General features: G+C 57.6%; 2 protein-coding genes across 17 annotated transcripts in view; one reads left to right on the top strand and one right to left on the bottom strand.

The window, feature by feature from the left end:
* The first annotated feature begins 1176 nt into the window (after positions 1 to 1176).
* MTSS2 (MTSS I-BAR domain containing 2) lies at positions 1177 to 22767 on the top strand. 11 transcript variants are annotated; one of them, XM_033127166.1, is made up of 15 exons: positions 1177 to 1500; positions 6293 to 6354; positions 6445 to 6518; positions 7340 to 7424; positions 7506 to 7597; positions 7689 to 7763; positions 8084 to 8092; positions 8987 to 9144; positions 9587 to 9694; positions 10658 to 10755; positions 12224 to 12446; positions 18568 to 18642; positions 18951 to 19127; positions 19290 to 19455; positions 19531 to 22765. In XM_033127166.1, exons 1-15 carry the CDS (start codon positions 1432 to 1434, stop codon positions 20289 to 20291), a joined length of 2232 nt encoding a protein of 743 aa, XP_032983057.1. In that variant the 5' UTR covers positions 1177 to 1431; the 3' UTR covers positions 20292 to 22765. The 11 variants fall into 11 exon arrangements, with proteins under 11 accessions (XP_032983057.1, XP_032983059.1, XP_032983062.1 ...); XM_033127169.1 differs by lacking the exon at positions 1177 to 1500 and adding an exon at positions 4839 to 5020 and having other exon boundaries at positions 19531 to 22767; XM_033127162.1 differs by lacking the exon at positions 1177 to 1500 and adding an exon at positions 5771 to 6081 and having other exon boundaries at positions 19570 to 22765.
* IL34 (interleukin 34) overlaps positions 21229 to 23919 on the bottom strand; it is a 58474-nt gene continuing 55783 nt past the window's right edge. For all 6 annotated transcript variants that reach the window (XM_033127177.1, XM_033127172.1, XM_033127175.1 and 3 more), the window contains one exon: positions 21229 to 23900. In XM_033127177.1, the coding sequence (XP_032983068.1) occupies positions 23728 to 23900 (173 nt within the window). In that variant the 3' untranslated portion in view covers positions 21229 to 23727. The remainder of the gene's footprint in view (positions 23901 to 23919) is intronic.

Consider the following 23919-nt stretch of genomic DNA (forward strand, 5'->3'; position numbering starts at 1 on the left):
CCCCTGGCTGGTGCTGTAGCTGCCCCAGAACCTTGCCATCTGTCCCGAAGACCTGGTCTCATGGTGGCCCTGAGGAGTGCTGGCTGCACTGGGAGAGGCTGGTCACTGCATACTGGCCTGCCTGGAACCCTGAACCCTTCCTGGGCACCTAATCTGACTTTTCCATCAGGATTCCCCTGGGGACAATGGGACATGTCCCCATTGGACAGATGACCATTTCTGAATGAATGGTCATTGCACTCTGCAGATCCCTGGATGAAAGAGAAGGCCCAGACTAGTGCAAGGAGGAAGAGGGCTTCCCAGGTGCCCACCCCTTGGCTAAATGATTTGGCTAAATGAGCCTCACCTTTCAGCACCTGGGACCTCCTGACCCAGCTTAGGGAAGCCTTGGACTGATCTAAGGAGCTCACAGCCCCAGGGATGGAGGAGAACGAGCTTTTCCCTAGAGCCCCAGCAGCCCCAGGAGTATGGGTTTCCCTGCTGGAGTCTCCAGGATGTCAGGCTGCATGGCCCTGGCCCACGTGCACACAGTACGTTCCCACATACGTGTACCCAGGCATCAGGGACTGGGGGACACGGCCCACTTCGGATCTGCTGGTCCAAAATAGACCCCACCCCCCACAGAAGGAAGTTGCCTGAGGACCTGGACACCTCCACCCCCAAACCCTGGTCACCCCGCTGGGAAAAGGAGCCAAAGAACTCCGGAGGAGGGTCCGAGCTCGTCAGTGTCTGGGATGAAACTTCTCAAGGCGGGTGGCCCCTGGAACACCCTGTGCCCCTGCTGTGTGTGCTGTATGTGTCCTGCGGGATGCCCCCGAAGGACCCCAGCCCGCCGCCCATCTGCTGAAAGCGCGGGAAGCCCCCGACCGGAGACCAGAGGCTGGGAGGCGGCGGTGAGCCCCTAGCCGGGGGCGGGTCCCACTCCCGCGAGAGCGCCGGCGTGCTCCGCCCCAGCGCCGCCCCCGACCCGCGGTGGCGCCCTTGCCTGCCGCCCGGCTCGCCGGACCAGTCTGGCCGCGCCGGGTTCGGATTTCAAAGCTGTGGTGCCTGGCGGCAAATGGGCCTGCGCCCTCCCGGCAGTTCCCACAGCCCCTCCCGCCGCCACTCCCCCTCTGCGTCCCCCTCGCCGCGCCCACGTGACGCCCGCGCCGCGGCGGCTCCGGTTACCGCCGCCTCAGTCCCCGCGCCGAGGCTGCGCCGCCAGCTGCCCGCGCCGCGCCGCGCCCCCCGCGCCGCCGCCAGTCCCGCCGTGACATGGCCCGCGCCGCCCTGCGGCGGCCCGCGACCCCGGAGCGTGGCGCGGCCTGCCGCTAAGCGCGGCCCCGAGGCGGCTGGCCCGGCCGGGCCCCGGAGCGAGCGCCCGCCGCGGCCCGGCTCCCCCGGGTCGGTTCCCTGCGCCCCGCCTGAGCCCCGCTGCCGCCCGGCCGGAGCATGGAGACGGCGGAGAAGGAGTGCGGCGCCCTGGGCGGGCTCTTCCAGGCCATCGTCAACGACATGAAGGTAACGGGGCGCGCGGCGCGGACGCGGATCCTCTCGGGGGACGCGTGGCGGCGGGCAGCACTGCCCCGTTGTGTCCCTGCGCCGCGGGGTCTGTGTGTCCTTGTCTGAGTGTGTCCGGCCTGTGTCTGCTGTTCCTCTGCGTCTCCGGGAGCGCGTCTGGAGGGTGTGGGTGCTCGTGTGTCAGGGTGTCCGCACGGTCCCCGGGGTCTATGCCCGGTGACGTCCGGTTGCGACTCCCCCGTGGGGTCCTGACCCGAGCCTGCACACACCCGGGCTCCCTGCACTCCAGACCCCCAAACCATGAATGGGGTTTGGCTCGGGGCGATTCTACCACCCGTTAACAGGTCCGGGTCTCTCCGGCCTCCGCCCCCTACACCACCATGGCCTCCCCACCTCCCGCCCCCCCCAAGGCTGGCCTTGGAGCCCAGACAATGCTGTCACCACCAAAGCAGGGAAAAATAATAAAGCTGAGAGCCGTTAACTCCTTCCCCACCGACCTTGGTCACTGCACTCGACCCTCCGACTGCCTCCCCAGGTCCGGACCTCCGCCACAAGTCCCAGAAGCCTCAGGACTCCAAGGTCTCCAGGACTGTCCCTGCCTCTCAAGGCCTCTGTCCTCACCTTGGAAGAAGGAGGGGAGAAGGTTTGGGTTGGTGGACACCACCAAGGGAGGGCCTTCCCTACCTTACTTCCACCCCAGGCCCTCAGCTCCAGACCCCTCCCCAGGATTGCCCAAGGTCAGGCTGGAGTAGGTCACCCGTTCCTGACCCACCACTGGCTCACCAGGTGGGGAAACTGAGGCCTGGGACTGGCTCAAGGTCATTAGGAGACTGTGGGATGCTGTCCCTCACCTCACCCCTCATTGTCGATCTAGGAGATGAGGGGCATCCTGTCCCCCAAAGAGGCCAGGGTTTGGCCAGGCTGACTCAGGCTCATGAGGCGAAGAGAAGGTCTAGCTCCATTGACAGGATAGGGGGTCAGGAACCAGCATTCCTACCCTTTTTGGGGGGTGGGGGGGTGGAGAAAGAACAAGGGAGAGAACTGGGTTCCCCGTGGGAGCTCCTGAGATCCCCCACCCTCCCGACCTATCACATACTTCCAAGTACACAGCATGCAGTCCCACGGTGATATCACAGGCCCAGGGGGAAACACCGCTCACTCAGGTGCAACCTGTCCCCCCAGTGCCTAGGCAGGCCCTTCTAGGGGAAGGGGATTGCAGGCAGGCCGGGGACTCCTGGTGCTGCCAGGAGAACAGCCCCAGGGGCAGCTGCCAGATAGACTGCTCCCCCCAGAAGGGGACTGAAGCTACCTTGGCCTGGGACTGCAGGGTTGGCAGCATGCGGGTGCCCCCACCCCTGTGTGGGGTGCTTCCCCTGAGACCCCCATCCCTTACAATTCCACCTCCAGGCCCTTCTGCCAGCCCTCAGAAATCCTGGCCTCTCTGTGCCCTCAGCAGCCCCTCGCCATGTGGACATCAGAGCCTTGGCACTGGGATCCCCTCCTGGGACCCAGCCGTCCAGACCACGCTCCCCCAGCCACTCCCAAGGCAGGCTGAGGGTGGGACCTTCCCGCACCATCTCCCACGGACAGCCTCTCCAAAAACACTGCAAAGAGCAGCAACTTTTGCTTAGAGAAGAGGGGCAGGACTGCCTCCCTCCCTCTCTAACCCATTTGCAAAGAAATTTGGGATGAGACAGAGGAAACAGGCCCAGATGGTAGCAAGAGTTCAGGGAGGATTTTCTGATATGTGGAGGCAAAATGGGAGAAGTTTCACCGGGGCGATGCCAAGTACCAGTATTCCCCACCTAGGACATATGCATCTGGCCAGAGACAGGCAGGGGACCGGGCCACCTGGAAGACCATCACCTGGATTTAGGGAGCAGCTGCTGGCTCTTTCCCTCCGTGTCCTGAGCCACAGAAGCAGCCAGGATCCCACAGAGGAAGGTGGCAAGTTGAGAAGACTGAGCTTGCCTTGTGAGGTCTTTCCACAGTGTGACCACACGTCCCACAGCAGCCCACCCCGGCCCATCTGGAGGCCCAGACACTGGCCTGCGGGTCAGGGGAGACAGCTCCTCAAGATGCACCTGGAGCCTGGGGGCAACACTCAGGGATGGGGAGGGGTCTCTCAAGAGCATTTCCTGCCAGCTGTGCCTCATTTAACTCAGCTTAGATGCCTACTGGGTGCCAGGCTGCCCATTGAAGCCCATAGAGGGGCAGGGACTTGCCCAAGATGACAGGAGTGGTGCGGCACCTGCAGCAGGGTGAAGGCGGCCTCCACCCAGCACCTGGCCCATCCAGAAAATGGGGTCCTCATTTTTGCCTACTCTCAAGAGTGGGGAGTGTCACCCAGACACAGAGGCAGGAATCCTGCTGGAGTTAAATGAGCACTTACTAGGTGCTGGCACAGGGCTAAGTGCTTTCCAGGCAGTGCCTCCTCCTCGAGTCTCTACACTGACCCCACAACAGAGGTGCAGTTCCCATCCCGATCTTACAGGTGAGGAGACAGGCTCAGGGGGGGCCTGGCTCAGGGTCACCCAGGAAGCCCTCTCTCAGGGACTGTAGCCGGGGTCATTCACCTTCACGGCCCTCGTCTGGACCACAACCACCGCCTGACAGTCTCTAAGCACCAGGGGCCCCAGCGGCCTCCTCATGGGTCTCATCCCATTCACGAACACACCTCTAGCAACAAGCACGTCACCTGTCCCCTCCAGAGCAGCTCACTGCGCTGGGGGAAGGAAGAGCTGGGTATTTCTCCCATCCCTGTAGACCCCGCCACCTCCGCACCCTTGATGCCCAGATACTCATCTCCCCTGGAAGTGACCAGTCAGGGGATCAGATCCTGACTGTCACTCGGAGGCCTTGGGCAAGTCTAACCTTAATTAAGCTCTAGCCTTAGTTTCCTCATCTGTAGAATGGGGGTGATAACAGTATTCATTTTACAGGGCTGTTGGAAGAATTCAGTGCCATCACACAGTGACAGGGCTCAGCACAGAGCCTAGCCCGCCATAAGCACTTGATGAACAGTAGCAATCACTGTCACCAGTAGAACAACCCAGGGTCTTAGAGCCAGATGCCAGGCCATGGCCAGGGTCAGGACACTCCCCTGGGGCACTGGCTGCTTCGGCCCCTCAAAGCCTTGTCTCGGGTCCTTTATGAATAACCAGTGGAGTCCCCAGTCCTTAGAGACCAAGGTTCTTGGTCCATCTGCTGAGGTGGAACTGGGCCTGGCCTCCCCGGGCCCTCTCTTGTTCCCTCCCCACAGGAAAGTGAGGCCATGAAGTCTGGCTAAGGGAGGAGGGACCTATCTCTGTCCCGCTTATCCTACTCCCTTGCTCTGTCAGACTGCCTAGAGGCTGCTCCAGGGGCTGAGAAGGTTTCCTGAGGTCCAGCACAGCTGCCTCTGTACCCCTGTACCCCCAGCGTCGTCTCTCCTCCCTGGAGGTCTCAGCAAGGCTTCGGGCTGGAGGGCTTGAGGTGGTGGGAGGGTGCCACCTTTCAGAAGACCCCTGGGAGTGCCAAGGTGAGGTTCAGCTCCTTGGGCCTGCCAGGGATGACCTCCCAGGCCCCTTTCCCCTGAGCTGTGCCCACATGGAGACAGCCCACCCGCAGCCTCCCCCCGCAGTTCCAGCCTGTGTGAACTTCTCAAATATTTGCTTTCCCTGGGCACTGTTTGGGCGGCTGGGACGGGAGGGTGTTTCTGAGGCTCCCAGAAGCAGCCCGTGTCTCCTTTCCACCCCTGCAGGCTGTCCTCAGCTGGAGAGGCCATCTCTAACCTGCCCCTGGGGTTCCAGCCCAGCAGAGCCTCCCTCTGAAGCCAGGGGGCTGGGGTTTCCACCTTCCCCCTTTCGCCAGAAATAGCCCAGCCCCCAGCACCTCATCCCACATGGAAGGGAGGGTTGGAAGCCCGTTGGCCTGGGGTTTTGTTAGCCCAGGACCCCCTTCAAGGATCGAGGCCTCCAAATGGGCCCTTGGGCCGGGGCTGAGGTTCCTCCAGGACCCTGCAGCTGTGGGAGGGCACGTTAGACGGAAAAGCCCCTTGATCAGACTGGACAACGCAGTCGCCAAGAGCTGGCCTCCCTACTGGGAAACCCCCTCCCAACTTGGAGCTTTGGGCCAGGCTGGGATAAAGGCCACACTGTGTCCCCAGGAGGGGAAGGGAGCCGGGGGTGGAGAAAGGTGGCTCTGTTGGTCGCACAAGGCCCCATTCAGCCTGGGGCCCGGCTGGCCTGGGCAGGCTGGCTGGGCCCTGCAGCAGCCGCATCCTCCCCAGGCCTGGGAGCCACTGCTGCTGGCCTGCAATGGATGGATGGCCGGCTGGCAGAGCTTCCGGGGCACATAGTGGGGGCCCCCACAGGCCCCCGTGTAGACGTGCTGTGCCTTGAGCCCTGCCATTGTGCACAGTGCCATGTGGAGCGCCCCAACCTGTGTCCTGGGGAGCGTGCTGTCCATCGGAGATCCCCTGCTGGGCCCCTGGGGAGGCCCGAGGAGACAAGACCTACCTGCCATTTACTATTTGCGTCTCTCTCGAGGGAGGATGTGGACCGAAACAGTCCCCACTGTAGACAGGAGGCTGAACTTCAGGTAGGAGGGATGTCAGGTAGGAGGGATGAGCAAAGGTGCCTGTTCCCAGGGCCAGGACTTTCTCATGCTCCATGGCTCTGTCCTTGGTCCTCTGTCCTCCCAGAGGGCCCAGGAGCCTCCACGGGGGCAGGGCTGCTCTCTCAGAAACTGCCCAGGGTCTGGATGGAGCCCTGCAGCCCCATGTCTCACTTCCTCTCCCATCTCCTCGCAGAGCTCCTACCCCATCTGGGAGGACTTCAACTCCAAAGCCACGAAGCTGCATTCCCAGCTGAGGTGAGGCTGCTGAGGGCGCCCCCGCTGGGGAGGGGACGGGCAGAGGGGAGCGCACCTCACCACAGACCATCCCACTGTCCATCTCCCCAGGACCACTGTGCTGGCTGCTGTGGCCTTCTTGGATGCCTTCCAGAAAGTGGCCGACATGGCCACCAACACCCGAGGTGGGGAGGGGGCGTGGCTGGAGGTTGGGGCGGCTCCAGGTCAGGCTTGGAGGCTGGAAAGGCTGAGTGCAGTATGAGCTGAGCCAGACCGAGTCTGCACCTTGAGTTCTGCTCCCTAATGGAAGGAGCTGGTTGTAGAGAGAGTGAGCCTCTTGTCACTAGAGGCATGCAAGCAGCAGTGGGTGAACCATGACAGGAATGTTACAGGGGGGTTCTGTTCTGGCTGTGGGTGGGCCTTTGACCCCTGAGCCCCAGTACTTCACCTTCCTGTCGGTGAGTCTGATTATGGCTTCGTCTCAGCCACCCCCATCTGCCCTTCTGAGAGCACAGGGGCAGGTGAGCCTTCCCTGTAGGTCGTGGGGTCTCCTCTGCTTTCTGGTCCGAGTAGCACGGACCTGGGCCCCTGTTCCTTGGGGTGGTGAGAACTAAGACAATGAGTGCGTGCCGGGCCTCTTACTCCTGCATCTGGGCAACGGGAGGGGGTTTCTGATGGGGTGGGAGAGGATTTTGCCCAGTCTTTGGTTCTGGCCTCTCGCAGCCGGGTGAAGGGAGGCTCCTGGCCTTGACCACCAGAGCACCCGCAGCTGCAGGAGGCTGGCATAGCCTGCGTGGGCAGGGCCTTGGTCCCACACGGAGGTGCTCGGTAACTACTGGGAAATGATCAAATCCCCCTCTGGGGCCGGCAGGATTGCAGAATGCTGGGGGCGGGGAGCAGGCTGCAAGCGGGTCCTTTGCTGGCCAGCTCGCCCCCTCGTGGCCGAGTCCGGGACTGCAGAGGCCCAGGCGGGGCCCCTACCCACGCCGTGCGCTTGCCTCGCCAGGGGCCACGCGGGACATCGGCTCAGCGCTCACGCGCATGTGCATGCGCCACCGCAGCATCGAGACCAAGCTGCGGCAGTTCACTAAGTGAGTGGCCGCTGCGGGCGGGCAGGGTTGTCGCAGGGAGACTCCCCCGGTGGCCCTGACCTACACAACCCCTGTCCACAGCGCGCTGCTGGAAAGCCTCATCAACCCACTGCAGGAGCGCATCGAGGACTGGAAGAAGTCAGTCAACCAGCTGGATAAGGACCACGCGAAAGGTGGGCGGGTGCTTGGGCTGGGGCTTCCCGCCACCAGCCACCACTCCACAGAGACACTCGTCATCGTGCTCCTCTCTCATCCCCTGCACAGAGTACAAACGAGCCCGGCACGAAATCAAGAAGAAGTCTTCAGACACGCTGAAGCTGCAGAAGAAAGCGCGCAAAGGTAGAGCCCAGAGCAGCCCACGGAGGCACAGTCCCACCAGCCCACTCCACATTCCCCGCTGCCCTCTGAGGCGCCCCAGGGCATCATCCTGGCCGGAGGGGCCCTATGCTGGACACAGGGCCCTCCAGTCTGTTGGGTGGGACAGAGGGAGCCTCCCTGCACCCCAGACCTGACCCAGACCTCCCCTCTCAGGGAGGCGGCAGGAGGCCCCGCAGGCCCAGGCACCCCCCACCCCACCCCAGGAGGGGCTCTGTCCATCCGGCTGTCTTTCACACATTCTTTCTTTCTCTGTCTCTCCTTCTCCCACATCCTTCCTGTAGAGCTACTTGGTAAGTCAAATGTCCGTCCCTCCAGCTGCTCCTCCGTCCTTGTCGCATTTGTCTGTGTCCCCCAGCTCAGGGCCATTGGAAGGAGCCTCTCCAGGACAAGGAAGAGCGAGGAAGGCAGTTGGTCCAGCGAGGGAGGGGCCTGGGGCACAGTCCCCCTGGGGTCCCCAGTACCCCTGGCCAGGGAGGAGTCCGGGGCCACCACTGGGTCAGTCCTCCAGGCCATGCGGGCTTGGGCGGGGCCAGGCGGGGGCCCAGGCCCTGGCTGCCCTATCGCGGCCCAGCCCCGAGCTCTTACCTGTCGCTTGCCCACCACCCCTTCACATCATCCTCTTGCCTCTCTCTGTCTCTCTCACTGCTTCTTGGTGTCGCTGTTGCTGTTCTTGTGCATTGCTCCCTGAGCTCAGTGGGGGCCCACACTAAAACACCCCCTTCCCTGCCCTCCAGGGTGCAGCCCCAGGTCCCCTGACCGTGGCCTGCCCAGCAGCTGAGCCCCACGCTCCACTTTGTCCTGCTTCCACGCTGCTTCCCTGTATCCTGGGAAGCAAGGGGGCGCTGTTCAGTGGGAGGGTGTCCTGGGGGGTGGAAGACTCAACTGTTGTGGAGGTCGCCGCTGGGCTTCCCCTGAGCACAGCTGTTCCAAGGACAGCCCTGAGTCTGCCCAGGACGCTGCTGACCCCAGGTCCTGGGTGGCTTGGCAGCTTTGGTGTCTTTCCCATGTGCATGTCTGTCTGTTCTCTTTGCCTGCTCGGGGGACCAGCCCCTCCACAAGCCTTGGAGTCCTGACTGCCCTCCCCGTCCCCTGGCCCCCATGGCAGTGCCCAATCCCATGGCCAGGGACACCATCACGGGGCCTGAGCCACAGATGCAGCGAGCCTCTCCTCCCTACCCCTCCAGGGAAAGGAGACCTGCAGCCCCAGCTGGACAGCGCCCTGCAGGACGTCAACGACATGTACCTGCTGCTGGAGGAGACAGAGAAGCAGGCGGTGCGCCGGGCCCTGATTGAAGAGCGCGGCCGCTTCTGCACCTTCATCACCTTCCTACAGCCTGTGGTGGTGGGTCCTTGGGGTGCGAGCGGCGCGCAGAGCACCCCACAGTCGGGCTAGTTGAGCAGTCCCCTCGGGGTGCCACCTCCCCACATCCCAGGAACGAGGATTTGGGCCCAGCAGGGCTTGAGCTCTTCTTGGTGACTTGATGGTCCCGGCAGGTTAGGCGGGGCCCAGAGTTGACCCCTTGACTTCGGAGAAAGGCCACTTCTCAGGGATCCCTGGCTAGGTGCGTTTGGGGCCCCATCGTCCTCGCCTAAAGGCAGGTCTCCTAGCTCATCATCACTGATGTGGTCTGGACACTTGTTCTCACTAGCCCCAAGCTGTGCACGCCCCACCTGCAGCAGCCCCAGCAGCCCTGGGTGGTGGGGAAGGGGGAGGACAGGCCAGGGGAGGCCTGTTCCTGCAGGGGGGCAGGCAGGGCTGCGCTCCTGACATGCTGCTTCCTCAGAACGGGGAGCTGACCATGCTGGGGGAGATCACCCACCTGCAGGGCATCATCGACGACCTGGTGGTGCTCACCGCAGAGCCCCACAAGCTGCCCCCCGCCAGCGAGCAGGTAGTTAGCCCTGGGGACGGGACGGGGCGTGGGGAGGGGTGGCCTGCCCTTGGTCGGGGGCAGTAGATGAGGAAAGGAGACAGCATTTGGGGGAGGCAGCTGGGGACAGAGGACCAGACGTGTCCTGACACCCACTGTGAGGTATCCAGGCGCACCTGCCCAAGTGAGGGGTGGTGTGCCCAGACCCAAGGGGAGCCTCAGACTGAAAGCAGATGGGCAGAAGTTCTGCGTGTGTGGGCTTGGCCCTGAGTTTGCCCCCGGCTCCACCTGAACAAGCCGGACAGAGCTGGTGCTGCCTGCCCACGCCACCCCCATTGTGCTCCCCCTGGTCCAGCCCTGTGGCACTGCTCTTCCTGGGCACTGACTGAATGTCCAACACTCTGCCATGCACTTTCCACGCCTCATCTCATTGACTCACCCCACAGCCCTCTTAAGACAGCAATGATTGGCTGCATTTCACAGGAGAAAACTGAGGCTCAGAAAGGTCTAGGAACTTGCCCGAGGGGCACAGCAGAGCCAGGATTTGACCCCCATGGCGTCCTTCGTGGTCACTCTCGCCTGGCTCCTCTGCCAGCGACAGTGAATCCTCAGGAGCACCTGCTTCTCCCATGTTCCCTGTCTGGCCCAGGCTGGGCTCAGAGTTTACTCAGTGTGTGTGAGCCGAGGGCCTGGCCCAGGTGCAGCAGTGTCTCTGGGAATCAGAGAGAGTAGGATCTCCCCCAGACATCTTCCCCAGCCCTCTGGCAGCCCTGCTTTCCGCCCCCGAGTAAGGAGCTTGCATTAGGAAGTGGCTGGGGTGGGGGTGCTTCAACTTCTGGGGGTCTCCTGCTGGGGCCTGGTTCTTAACTGGGAAGAGAATGGGGGGCCTCTGGCCCTATCAGCCCTCTGGGGCCCCAGGAAAATGATAAGGTTTTCTGAAGGACAGGCCTGCCTCCAGTGACCCCCACCCATGTGCCTGTCCAGGTGATCAAAGACCTGAAGGGCTCAGACTACAGTTGGTCCTACCAGACTCCACCCTCATCGCCCAGCAGCTCCAGCTCCCGGAAGTCCAGCATGTGCAGGTCAGCGGGGGGCGAGTAGGGGGTCGGGAGGGTGCAGGGATACCCTGGGAGGGAATGGGGAAGTTTCCACAAAGACTGCACCAAGAACTACTTCAGGGCCCCAGAATTCACACAACTTCTGCATCATCCAGGACTTTGTAAGTGCAGAGGGAAAATACTCCCCCATCACAAGACTGCTGCTGGCACGGGCATGTGTTAGCAGGAGTGGGGGTGCAGGAGCAGCTTCGTTTATGGAGCCGTAACTGTAGCAGGTGCCATGCTCGATGCTTTATGCATTTTCTTCATTGAATCCTAACTTCACCATATCGGGTACGGTGTTGTGTCCATTTCACAGAAGGGGAAACAGACACAGTTCCCATATTTAAGCACTGGGCTCTGCCAGTCCCAGCGCAATCTGGAGGAATAGCAAGAATCTAAGATCGGGGAGGGCGTGGAGGCTTCGGACAGCATGTGCTGAGGCCACAAGCATGCCTTCCAGACACTCCAGCCTGGCTGGTTCCTGAGAACTGGTTCCTGGGCAGCTGCCGCAGGCCCGAACCCCAGCCCAAGCTGGCCCCCCAGGTCTCACTTAATCACTGGGCAGGCTCAGGGTCAGGGGCACTTCCTGAGCTGACACCAGGTGGGATTTGGAGAAGACATTTAAGAGTCAAGGCTCCTTGGGTGAGAGAGCAGTGAGCACAGAATGAGTTACTCCTGTGGGAGCCCCCTCTGCCGAGGCACCCCTTCCCCAGAACCACCTCTGGCTGGGCACACCTACTGCAGGGAGAGGAGGGCCTGGGTCTGCTGGACCCGGGGTGGGTGGCCGGCAGAGGAGGGAGGGTTGATCGCAAGGGACACCGATGACCAAGAACGGGGGGACTTCAGTGTGACACTCAGGAGGAAAGCAGCCTTCGTTGCCAGGAAAATTGCCCGAGAGTGAAATGGGTGCAGAGAGGACATGAGCTGTGGGGACAGGACTCGCTCGCGGTGCTGGGGATGAGGACAGTGATGGGTCCAGGACCCACACAGACCGTCACTACACACTGACATCCAATTGGGATTTGATGGCAAATACCGGACTTTGAGAAGGCAGTCTAGAAATAATCAGACGCATCTGGTTCTAGCGCAACTGGGAAGCACACTTGGTGACTCAGTTTCCCCATCGTTAATCTGAGGTCCACTGTTCTTACTGGCAGAATAGCAGGCGGAGAGACTGGGCATGTCCTGACAGTGACACCCAGGGCACTGGAGCACTCCAGGGGCAGGGGCTGGGCCAGCTTTTGGGCGCTGTCCCCTTGGGGCCTACCCTGTCCCACAGCCCCAGAAGCCGGCTCCTCTGTGGCATGTGGGTCTCAGGATCTTGTAGTCTGACGTTGTCTTTTCCTTCCTTTGCCCCTCACCTGTCTCCCCACCCTCTTATGTCACCCCTCCACACACACCTCTGTGTCTCCCTGTCTGGCTGCTGTGCCCCCTGTCTTCAATCCCCCAGCGCCCCCAGCAGCAGTAGCAGTGCCAAGGGTGGCGGAGCCCCGTGGCCTGGGGGTGCCCAAACATACTCACCCAGTTCCACCTGTCGCTACCGCAGCCTGGCGCAGCCAGCCACCGCCACTGCCCGCCTCTCCAGCATTTCCTCCCACGACTCTGGCTTCGTCTCCCAGGATGCCACCTACTCCAAGCCTCCCTCACCCATGCCTTCAGACATCACCAGCCAGGTGAGGGGGTGTCAGCAGGACCAGCTGGGGGTGGGGTGCAATAGCCTCATGACAGCCTCAGGCTATCTACATGTGGGGCCACCTACAGCTGTTGACACTGGTTGGAAGGTCTCCAGGGCCACCACTTTGGGGACCAGCCTGAGTTCCCTGCCTCAAGGCCAAGGAGAAGTGGGAAGGTGTTGGAGCAGCCAGGATCACCACAGCAGTGTCAGCAGGGGGCTTTGCGGACCCCATTTCCTCTCCATATCTCCATCCTTGCCTCCTCCCTTCTTCAGTCATAGTTGCTGGGAGCCGGCAGCTTGCCACTGGCTCTGGCTCCCTGGGACCCTCCCCCTTCTCCACACTTGAACCACCTCTCTCTAAACCCAGAGACTGGCCTAAGACTCTCCTCAGATGCAGGCTGTCTCAGTTCCTGCAGCCTCAGTGAGGTGGACAAACTGGGAAAACTGCAGAAGACAAGGGGAGGTCGGGCCTCCTGCCCAGGGGGCTGTCTGCAGGGTGATGGGAGTGACCCAGCCTGCATTTCCATCCAGCCTGCTGTCCCTCCCATCCGCTAGTGCTTCCCCTTGGGCTCAGCATTCCATACTGTCCGGCGCTCTCGCCCCAGGACGTCCCCATCACCCTGTGCCAGCTCAGTCTTACCAGTACACAAGTGAACTCCAGTATCGTCCATCGGAAAAGCCCTCCCTCCCCCTCATTCTCCTCCAGCCACCTAGTCTCCTCCACAGCAGAACTTCTCAGAAGAGTTGTCTGCACTGACCGTCTCTCCCTCATCGCCCATTCATCCCTGTGCTTCACCTGTCAATAATTGCAAAATACGCATTTCTTATTTTCTCCCATATAGTTTCTACTCATGTTTGCTTTATTTATTTGCTTTTATTAGGTGCATGCACGTTTAAAATGTCAACTCTTCATAGTGAATTGAAGCTTCTAACGGCATCGTTGATCCTCTGTCCCTTATCCATCGTAAAGGCCATTTTGCTTGATATTACTACAGCTGCGTCAGCTTTATTCTGTCAGTATTCGTTATCACAGTGTCTTTGCTTTTAAACTCACTGTATCTTTATGTTTTAGAGGAGTCTCTTGTAAACAGCATATGTCTAGATTTTCTTTTTTTATCTATTCTGACAATCCCTATCTTTTAATTGGCATTTTTAGTCCACTTATATTTATGACTGCTGACGTTTTTTGGACTTCCATCTTACTTTTTTCTTTCTCTTCGTTGTTTTTTTCTGTGCTGCTTTTGTCTCTTCCCTTGCCTTTTCCCATTATTTCCCTTGTTTTTCCTTTTCCCATTATTTCCTCTCTACTGGATTGTGAGTTATACTCTGTTCCTTTTCTTTTGCAGGTTACCTTGACATGTTACCACACATCCTTAGCAGTCACAAACCCACCTCATGAATAATTCAAGGACCTTAATACATATTTAACTTCAGTCACCCACTCCCTCCCAACTTCCAAGCTACCGTGTTTCCCCGAAAATAAGACCGGATCTTACATTAATTTTTTGCTCCAAAAGATGCATTAGGGCTTGTGTTCAGGGGATGTCCTCCTGTAAATCATGCCGGGGCTTGTTTTCCGGTGATTTGGGGGGAAACACGGTGTTACGTGTTATTCTCTTCTTTTTTGTAACAGCCACAAATGGCATTTTTCTCCTTAATGTCGTCATTATTTTCTACACACAGTATTTTTTTATATTTATGCATATGTTCACACATTTCTTTGTTCATGTTTTTCTTGAGTCTCATGTCTTCCTCACTTCCTTCTTTCTGCAGTAAAGTACGTCCTTTAGAAGTTCTTTTAGAATAGGTCTGTAGTAGTACACTATGGGCTTTTTATGTGTAAATACGCTTTGTTTTGTCCTCTTTCTTGAAAGTTTCCCAGGGACACAGTTTTGAGGTGACAGTTGTTCTCTCACCGTACTTGGAAGGTAGCTTTCCGCTGTATTCTGGCTTCCATTGTTGGTTGAGAGATTTGCTATCAGTCACGTTGTTGGTCCCTTGTGAGTGCTCTGCCCTCTCTCTCTGTGTCAAACCTTCCCATTCTGTCTGTCTGTCTCCTGACTCTCCTACTGCCATCTCCTGTTTTCTCTGTACTACGTTATGAATACTTTCCTCAGCTCTGCCAATTTGCTTTTTCTCTATAGCCTCGCCTATCCATTGAGGTTTTTCTTTTAACGTTTTCTTTGATTTTTTTTTATCATTACAATAGGTCTAGTTAACATCCGATTAACTTTTTATTTTGAAATAATTTCAGTCTGGTAGGAAAGTTGTAACACGAATACTGAGTCCCCACTTCCCTTTCCCACAGGCTTCCTTAATGCTAACATCTGACGTAACTGCCAGACAATTTTCAAAACCAATACATTTAACACTGGCACAGTGCTATGAACTAACCTACAGTCCTTTGCCAGATTTTGCCTGTGTTCTCACTAATGTCTTTTTTCTGGCCCAGGAGTCCCAGATCCATGCCGGGGTCTGCATTGCATTTAGTTGTAATTCTTTAGGCTTTTCCAAGCTGTAACAGTTCTTCAGTCCATCTTCCTTTTTCATGACTTTGATACTTTTGCAAAATACTGGTCAGATATTTTGTAGACTACCTCTCGTTTTGAGTCTGTCTGATGTCTTCCCGTAATTAGAGGGAGGTCATAGACTTGTGGCAAGAATAGCACAGCAGTGGCTTTTTGCCATTCCTCATTCTCACCAGCCCTGGCATTTTACATTTTGTTCCTTTTAGCCATTCTGCTGGGTGTACAGTGCCCTGTGTTTATCATTTGCATTTCCCTAATGACTAATGAGGTTGGACACCTTTCCATACTTTTAAAGTCCATTTGGATGGCCTCTTTGGTGAAGGACCTGTTCAAACTTTTTGCTCATTTTTCTGCCAGGTGGTTTGTGTTTTTCTTACTGATTCGTAGAACTTACATATTATGGATACAAGTCCTTCATCTGATATCTTCTCTGATTTTGTGGGTTCCCTTTTTACCCTTTTATTGAAGTCTTTTCATGAGCTTAAATTCTTTAATATATATCCAGTTTATCCATTTTTTAAAAATCATGCGTGCTTTTTGTGTCCTGAGATATTTTTGTGTACTCCGAGGTCACAACAGTGTTTTCCTCTAAAAGCCTTTTTTTATTGTTTTACCTTTTTCATTTAGATCTACAGCTCATTTGGAATTGATTGTGTGTGTGTGTGTGTGTATGTGTGTGTGTGTGTGGTATGGGGTCATTTTTTTCTATACAGATATTTAACTGACAGGTTATTGAAAAGCCCATTCCCCCCCCACTGCACAGCAGTGCTGCTGTTGTCATCAGTCAGGTGTCTGGGTGTGTGGTTGTTTCTGGAGTTTGTATTCAGTTCCATGGGTTCATTTGTCTGTTCTTGTACCAATACGACATCATCTTAATTACTGTAACTTGATAAAAATAATCCTTTTTTTTTTTTAATTTATTGGGGTGACAATTGTTAGTAAAATTACATAGATTTCATGTGTACAATTCTGCATTACATCATCTATAAATCCCATTGTGTGTTCACCACCCAGAGTCAGTTCTCCTTCCATCACCATGTATTTGATCCCCCTTACCCTCATCTCCCATCCCCCACCCCCTTTACCCTCTGGTAACCACTAAACTATTGTCTCTGTCTATGAGTTCTTGTTTCTCATTTGTTTATCTTGTTCTTTTGTTGTTTTTGGTTTATATACCACATGTCAGTGAAATCATATGGTTCTCTGCTTTTTCTGTCTGACTTATTTCGCTTAGCATTATACTCTCAAGATCCATCCATGTTGTCACAAATGGTCCTATATCATCTTTTCTTACCGCCGAATAGTATTCCATTGTGTATATATACCACAACTTCTTTATCCATTCATCTATCGAAGGACATTTTGGTTGTTTCCATGTCTTGGCCACCGTAAACAAAGCTGCAGTGAACATTGGAGCACACGTGTCTTTATGTGTAGATGTTTTCAGATTTTTTTGGGTAGATACCCAGGAGAGGGATTGCTGGGTCATATGGTAATTCTATTCGTAATTTTTTGAGGAACCTCCACATTGCCTTCCATAACGGCTGCACCAGTCTGCATTCCCACCGATAAAATAATCTTGATACTTGGTAGTGAAAGTCTTCCAGCCTGTATTCTTCAGTATCACACTGTCTAATTTTGGCCCTTTGCATTTCCTGGTAAATTTTAATATCAACTTGTCAGTTTCTACCAAAATCAGCAACAGTGATCCTGGGATCTTGACTGGGATTGTATATCTCTCCCCATTTATTTTGGCTTTAGCCTCTTTCAATGTTTTGTAGTTTTCATGTAAAGATTTTGCACATCTATCATTGGATTTTTTTCCCCTGGGTACTTGATGTTTATTGATGCCATTTTAAATTATATTGGCTTTTTTTAGGGTTTTTTTGTTTATTTTTCAGTAGCTGATGTTTAAAAATTTGATTTTTTTGCATATTGATTATATATCCAATAACCTTGTTAAAATCACTTATTGATTCTGATAATTGTAGATTCTTTTGCATATTCTACCTATGCAATCATGTATTTTACAAATAATGACTGCTTTATTTCTTCCTTTCCAATCCTTTTGCTTTTTACCTCTTTTTCTTGTGTAGGGCATCACTAGGACTTCCAGTGCTGAATACAAATGGTGGTAGTGGGCATCCTTAGCTTGTTCGCAACTCAGAGAAAAAAGGATCGCTGTTTGTACAGATTATCAGATTAAGGAAGTTCCATTCTATTCCTAGTTTTAAGTTGTTCTTTTTGTTGTTTTTTGGGGGAGGCGGATTTTTTCATGCCTAAGTGTTTAATTTTTTCCATTCAGTTTTCCATCGGTTTTTTTGTGTGTTTTTTGTTTTAACAGTTGCATTGGTAAAAATTTAAATTTCTTTATTGTTTCTTCTGGATCCTCACCCTCTGGTGCTTTGTTTCCTTTTATTTTGGTGATCATGGTTCATTACAAACTGTAAAAAACCCAGAGGTCTAACTTAAGGATGATTTAGAGAATTTGACAGGATCTGGGGTGAGGGATGCCACTGATCGATCCCCTTCTAGGTTCCCTGGCTGAATTTGGGTCACCCTGCCACTCGCCCAAACTCCCAACCACTGTGCGGGAAGCCAGCATCTGCCCTGGGGAACCCTCATGGCCCTGTTTCTGCTCTTGCTTCTTTGTTCTTCACATTTTTTGTTGTTGTTTTGAGTTGGGGGCCCTCCCAGGGTACCTCATCCCCTCTGACTGCCCAGAGAGGAGTCTCTGTGCACACTCAGTCCACTCTTCAATGGACTTCTGCCCCCACCATTCCTCTGAAACAGTTGTTGAGGTCTCCGCAGATGCCCCTTTGCCCTCATCTGATGAATGCCCCCCCCCCCCCCCCCCCCCCCCCCCGTGCAGCATCAGCACAGCTGACCCTCCTTCACACATCAGGTTCTTCCACTGATTTCTGTGATGTCACCTGCTCATGGTTTTCCTCCCACTTCACCAGTAGCCCCCTGTCACTCGCCTTAGCTGGACCCTCCTCTTCTTCTCAACCACTAAATGTTGGCATGCGTGAGGTCCTTGAACCTTTTCTTTTCTCTTAAGTACCCTCAGTGCCAAGGTGACCTTATTCTGTCTTATGGCTGCTGGATTTATGGCTCCAACCCTAATGTCTCCCTAAATTCCAGACTTGTAAATATAGTTGCCTACATTGCATGTCTGTGTCGATACCAGTAGGCAGCACTAACATGTGCTGCAGGATGGAGCTCTGGACTCCACACTTCCCCCTGGCCTGCCCTTCTGAGGAAACCGTGACACCATCAACCCAGCTGCTCAAGCCAGTTGCACGCCGCCATCCTTAGTATCTCTCTTTCCCTTGCCCACCTCATCCAGCAGCAGCGACTCCTGTCATTCATTCTCAAAACGTGTGGTCCGTGGTCTGGGCTATAGGGTAGGTCAGTGCCGGATGTGTGCTCTCTGGGTGCTGCGTTCTGCTACAGACGCTCACAGCCATGGCCCTGGAGGGTGGGGGAGCTGCAGAATCGGAGCACCCCCTGCAAGCCGGCCCTGTGACCAGCTCTATTCTCTCCTCTCCTCCGGCCTCCCCGCACTGCCTGCTGGCCTCTTCATGGCAGAAGTCCTCCAGCTCTGCGTCCTCTGAGGCCTCGGAAACCTGCCAGTCCGTTAGCGAGTGCAGCTCCCCCACCTCGGTCAGTGTTCCCCACCTGCTGAGGGTTGCAGGGAGGGCCCAAGTCCAGCCAGAGGGTGTGCACACAGCACCTGTTCCCTGAAAGAAAAGCTCCCTGGGCAGCACTGCAGCCACTCCGCACACACGCGCATCTTTTCCTCCCACGCCTGGTGGGACCGAGGGGTCACAGTGCCCTCCAGACTCTATCCTTGGCCTGGATTGTGAGCCCACGTAGGCCTGGAAGCCCTGACCTTTCACTACAGTGAGGTGCTCCTGGGCTGGAGACAGCAGGACCGAGGGTCCCCCTGACCTGCCTGCCATGTCCTGCAGGACTGGGCCAAGGCTGGTCCCCACGAGCAGCCCTCGGGCACCACCCTGCAGCGGAGGAAGGACCGAGTGGAGCTGCTCCGAGACCCGGAGCTAGGCCCGGCCAGTGGGGGCACTGTGGGCCCCAGTGGAGAGGAAGCTCCACGCCCCCGCATGTCTCCTGCCACGATTGCCGCCAAGGTAGGCAGTAGCTCCCTAGCAGCCTTGCCAGGGCCCCACCTTTACCCCCAGGTCAGTGCCAGGAGACCTGGCAAGCTCTGCCCCTGGTGGGAGCCCCCTGGAGTCCTGGCTGAGGGGGAAGCTGGGGAGCGAGGTTTCAGCCTCCAGTCTTCCCACCCCCAGCACGGTGAGGAGGTGTCCCCTGCGGCCAGTGAGCTGGCCATGGTGCTGACCCGCGGCCTGAGCCTGGAGCACCAGAAGAGCAGCCGGGACTCGCTGCAGTACTCCAGCGGCTACAGCACGCAGACCACCACGCCCTCGTGCTCCGAGGACACCATCCCCTCCCAAGGTAGGCCCTGGGGCTGGGGCGGGGTCCTGGGCCTGCAGCCCAGCGGCCCCGGCCCACTGCCTCCCGTGCCCCCAGGCTCTGACTACGACTGCTACTCTGTGAACGGCGACGCAGACAGCGAGGGCCCGCCCGAGTTCGACAAGTCCTCCACCATCCCTCGCAACAGCAACATCGCCCAGAACTACCGCCGCCTGATCCAGACCAAGCGCCCAGCCTCCACAGCTGGGCTGCCCACCGCCGGGCTGCCCACCGCCTCAGGCGCACCGCCCGGCGTGGCCACCATCCGCCGCACGCCCTCCACCAAGCCCACCGTGCGCCGGGCCCTCTCCAGTGCCGGACCCATCCCCATCCGGCCGCCCATCGTCCCCGTGAAGACACCCACTGTGCCCGACTCCCCTGGCTACGTGGGGCCCACACGGGCGGGCAGCGAGGAGTGCGTCTTTTACAGCGATGAGGCCGCTTCGCCCCTGGCACCGGACCTGGTGAAGGCCTCCCCAAAGAGGCTGAGCCTGCCCAACACAGCCTGGGCCAGCCCGGCCTCCGAGCCCGCTGGCTACCCCGGGCCGGGGGCCGAGGATGAGCAGCAGCAGCTGGCCGCCAACCGGCACAGCCTGGTGGAGAAGCTCGGGGAGCTGGTGGCGGGCGCCCATGCCCTGGGCGAGGGCCAGTTCCCCTTCCCCACCGCCCTGTCAGCCACACCCTCCGAGGAGACGCCCATCTTGCCCCCAGCTGCCACTGGGGACCCCCCAGCTGAAGATATGCTGGTGGCCATCCGGCGAGGGGTGCGGCTCCGCAGGACCGTCACCAACGACAGGTCAGCGCCACGCATCTTGTGATGGCGCCACCCTCCCACCCTCTGGCCGAGTGTGAGGCTGGCGGCCTGTTGAGCAGCGAGGGCTCTGAGCAGAGGCAGAGCCAGGAGAGAGCAGAGCCAGGCAAGTTTGGTTTTTTTTAAATCACACAAGGCAAAGCCACTTTATGAAAAGATACACCCAGCTTGGATTTCGAGGACGTTTAAACAGGAAGTGACTTCTTTAACAGACCTCACCGCGACAGGAGCCTGCAGGCCTTGAACTGGATTTGGAGCCTGTTTTATACTCTCCTTGCCTATTGTGTTCCTCCTCTTTCTCCCTGCAGGCCCTGCCTTTCCCACATCTCAGTGAGCCCAAGTCCACTCCCCTGCCCACGGCGGAGGGGCCAGGCCAGCCTCTCGCCATCCCCCCCACCCGGCCTGGGCCCATAGTGCCACAGCCTAGCTTACCTGGCCCCGGCTTCTCCCCAGGGTTGGTGGTGCCTCGGGCCTTTCCGGAATGCTGGCTGCTCCGCCTCTGACTGAGCCCCTGTCCTTGCCTTTCACTTCTCTGCCTCTCCCGTGCTCCTCTCCGTCAGGGAGGCAGGGTGGCTGTGGAGGGGGTGCCCAGTCAGCTAAGGTAGTGGCTTTGACTGAAGGTGTGCAGAGTGGCTGGTGGTTGTGGGGGAAGGTGAAGTTGGGAGGCCAGCCCACCATGAGGGAAGGGTCTCAGGTAGGAAACGCAGGGGCCCTGGCTGGAGGAGGCAGGGGACCCTCAGGCAGTTTCCGTGTCCTGCCTTTCCCTTCCCTGTGAGCTGTGGCTGGGGTTGCTGAGTAGGGTGCAGCAGCAGGGAAGAGTCCAGAGGCTTCAGGAGCTGCTTTCAGATGTCCAGTCCGCATCTGGGCATGTCAAAACTAATTCTGGTGGCACTTTGCTCACAGTTTCTGCCACCTTTGGGGGTGGGGGCTGGAGCCGCAGAGGGGATGTGGGGTTATGACTGTAAAATGGAGCTGACTGGACAAGGACCGTATGTGGGGACAGGGTGGACGATACAGGGTGTGTTCAAGAGTGCCTGACGGACGGGGGGCCCTTACAGTGGCCTGATGGACCATGGCAGGACGAGGAGGGCTGAATTGGCTCCCCAAAAGCCAGGGAGCAGCTGTTCTCTCCAGCGTCTGGAGCAAAGCCAAATTAAGGTTGGGATGGCCAGGGAGGCAGATTTTCCAGGCCAGGCCGGGTCAGGGGCACGTCCCGGGAGATTGGCTTTGACTCTCTGTTGCCAGAGGAGATGCCATCCCAGGACGCACTACCCACCCCAGCCCTGCAGTCCTGGCCTGTTCTGGCAGCAAAGCAGGGGTGGGGCGAGCTGGGAGTGTCTTTCCCCCTCCTTGCACCAAGTTGTGCCAACTCTAAACAGGTAAAAGTAGGTGTGCCTCCAGCGAGTGGAGGACTTCATGAGGTCCTGCAGGCCAGCAGAGAGCCGAGCTCAAAGGGTGGCAGGGCCCGGACAGGATTGCTCTGAGTCTCCCAGCACCAGCTAGCGATCCTGGTAGTGCTTGTGCCCGGAACTGGGACCCAGGCAGCATGGCCAGGTGGGGCTGGGGAACCAAAGGTGCCCCCAAGTGGATGGAACCCCCAGCTCCCCCAGGGCAACGTAGAACAGTACCTGTAAGTCACGAGGTCTGAAAACCACCTTGCTGAGCACTGCGGCCAACCTCAGAGCCCAGGTTTGAGCACCTGGACGGGGCCCAGACCAAGGAGCCCTGAAGAGGCTGCAAGAGCAGAGGGGCTGGTGCGGGCAGCCCTGCGGTGGAGTCTCCATGGCCCCTTCCTCAGGGCTGCACAGGGCACCGCCCAGGTGGGCGTGCGGAGTAGGATGCAGGAAGTGTGAGGGGAGCAGGGTGAGGAGCAGTGGGGTAGGAGGGAGGCTGGGTCCTTGGCTTCCAGAGAGGAAGAGCTTGCCTCCTGGGGAGTGGGGGTGGCTTTGGAGGGGGGGTCGGGGGGACACAGCCATCCCAGCCACCCCCACTTGCCCCTCCCCTCCAAGCCACCCAGGGCTGTACATAAACCCCGTCCCTCTGACCACCTCTCGTCGTCTAGTGACCACGTGTAGGCCCACTCCCCGGGATCCGAGCCAGCCATCCCGCATCAGACTTTGGTTTGGGGGACTTCCTTACGTTCGTTTTATTTTTCATTTTGTACAGAGAAATATTCTTTTCAAACTCTTTTGACTGAAGTAACTTTTCTGGTGCTGTTGTTAACTTGTTCCTTCTTTTAATTTATTTTCCCACCCCAGGCCTCCCCTCATGGTTCCCACTCAGTCTTTGTTCCCTTCACCTCCCCCCTGCACCCCCTCTCCCCCCATCCCATCTGAACCATTTTGTTTCTTTTCTTTCTGTCAGTTTTTGGATAAATTCTCCTCTCCCCTCAGCCCCATCCTGCCCTGATTTAAATAGTCACTGCTACAAGTAACAAATGCACTGTGAAGACCCCAGTATTAATAAAGTTGTACTGTAACACCCACGCCTCCGCCTGCTTCCTCTGCTGCGGCTCACCTGCCGCCTGCAGCACCCCCTTTCCCATCCAGATTCCAGACTGAGGGGGTGAGGTGCTCCCGGGGAGCCCAGGCCTTTGTGTAGCAGGACTGAGTCTTGTGCCAGGATGCATACCTTTGAAGGCCTGCCGCAGCTCTGCCCCTGAGGGGACCTGTCTTGAGGCAGCCAGATGGAGGAGGAAGCTGGCCAGCAGGCACTGCAGGGCTCAGTCTGACGGCACCTCCTGCTGTGCTGCATCGGCCTCACTGAGGCCCTATGTGCTAAGGTGGGGCTGGGAGGAACTCAGTGCCTCACATGTCCACCATTCCGGCCCCCTGGCCAGGCTCCATCCCATGCCAAGTCGGAACCCTCAGGCGCAGGCCTGGAGCCGACCAGCTGCCCATTGCACTTGGCCAGCTGGAGCTGGAGCACGAGGTGGAGGAGGGGCTCGCAGCCATTCCAGGTTCACCCTCGCAAATGCAAACCCAAACAAAACAAAACAAAACAAAGCGGGTGTTTAATAGAAAACAAAGAAACTGGAAGAGCACCCACTGTGGCAAGATTCGGCATTTGGCTCTGCCCTCTCCTCGGCCTTGCTGAGTTCTGTCCCCTCCACGCCCACCAGCCGACCTGGCACAGCTCTCCCTTCTGCGGCCCAGGAGACAGCACTGCCTTGAGCAAGGCAGCCGGGTGGTGCCACGAGGGGCCATGAGCTCTGTCCTGCTCACCTTCAGGTGCCCCCAGACCCCCCCCCATTCCTGGTGACGTATGGGGGGAGGAAAGCTGAGCCCTCGTTAGGCACAGGATCCTCCTGAAAGGAAAAATACCGTCTCCCAAGGGGGGCTCAGCATCACCACCCAGTGACGCCCGAGGCCCAGTTGAACTGTGGGAGCTCCTCCATACAGGCTACTTGGGGCAGGAGGCCTCCTCCTGTGCCCTCAGCAGTTTCATTGAGCTGGGGGACCAGCCTGGGATCCCAGGGCGTGGGGCAGGGAGGTGGGGGGCTCCTGGCGTAGAGGGTACAGCTGGGTGGCCACACACTGTGACGAGGGCTCTGGACTGTGAGGCCGAGGGCTCAGCACCTCACAGTTCTGCCAATTTAGGACGAGGCTTTGTTTACCTGCAGGGGAGAGAGCAAA

The sequence above is a fragment of the Rhinolophus ferrumequinum genome, chromosome 15, assembly GCF_004115265.2.
Source record: "Rhinolophus ferrumequinum isolate MPI-CBG mRhiFer1 chromosome 15, mRhiFer1_v1.p, whole genome shotgun sequence".
In the NCBI taxonomy this organism is placed as follows: Eukaryota; Metazoa; Chordata; class Mammalia; order Chiroptera; family Rhinolophidae; genus Rhinolophus; species Rhinolophus ferrumequinum.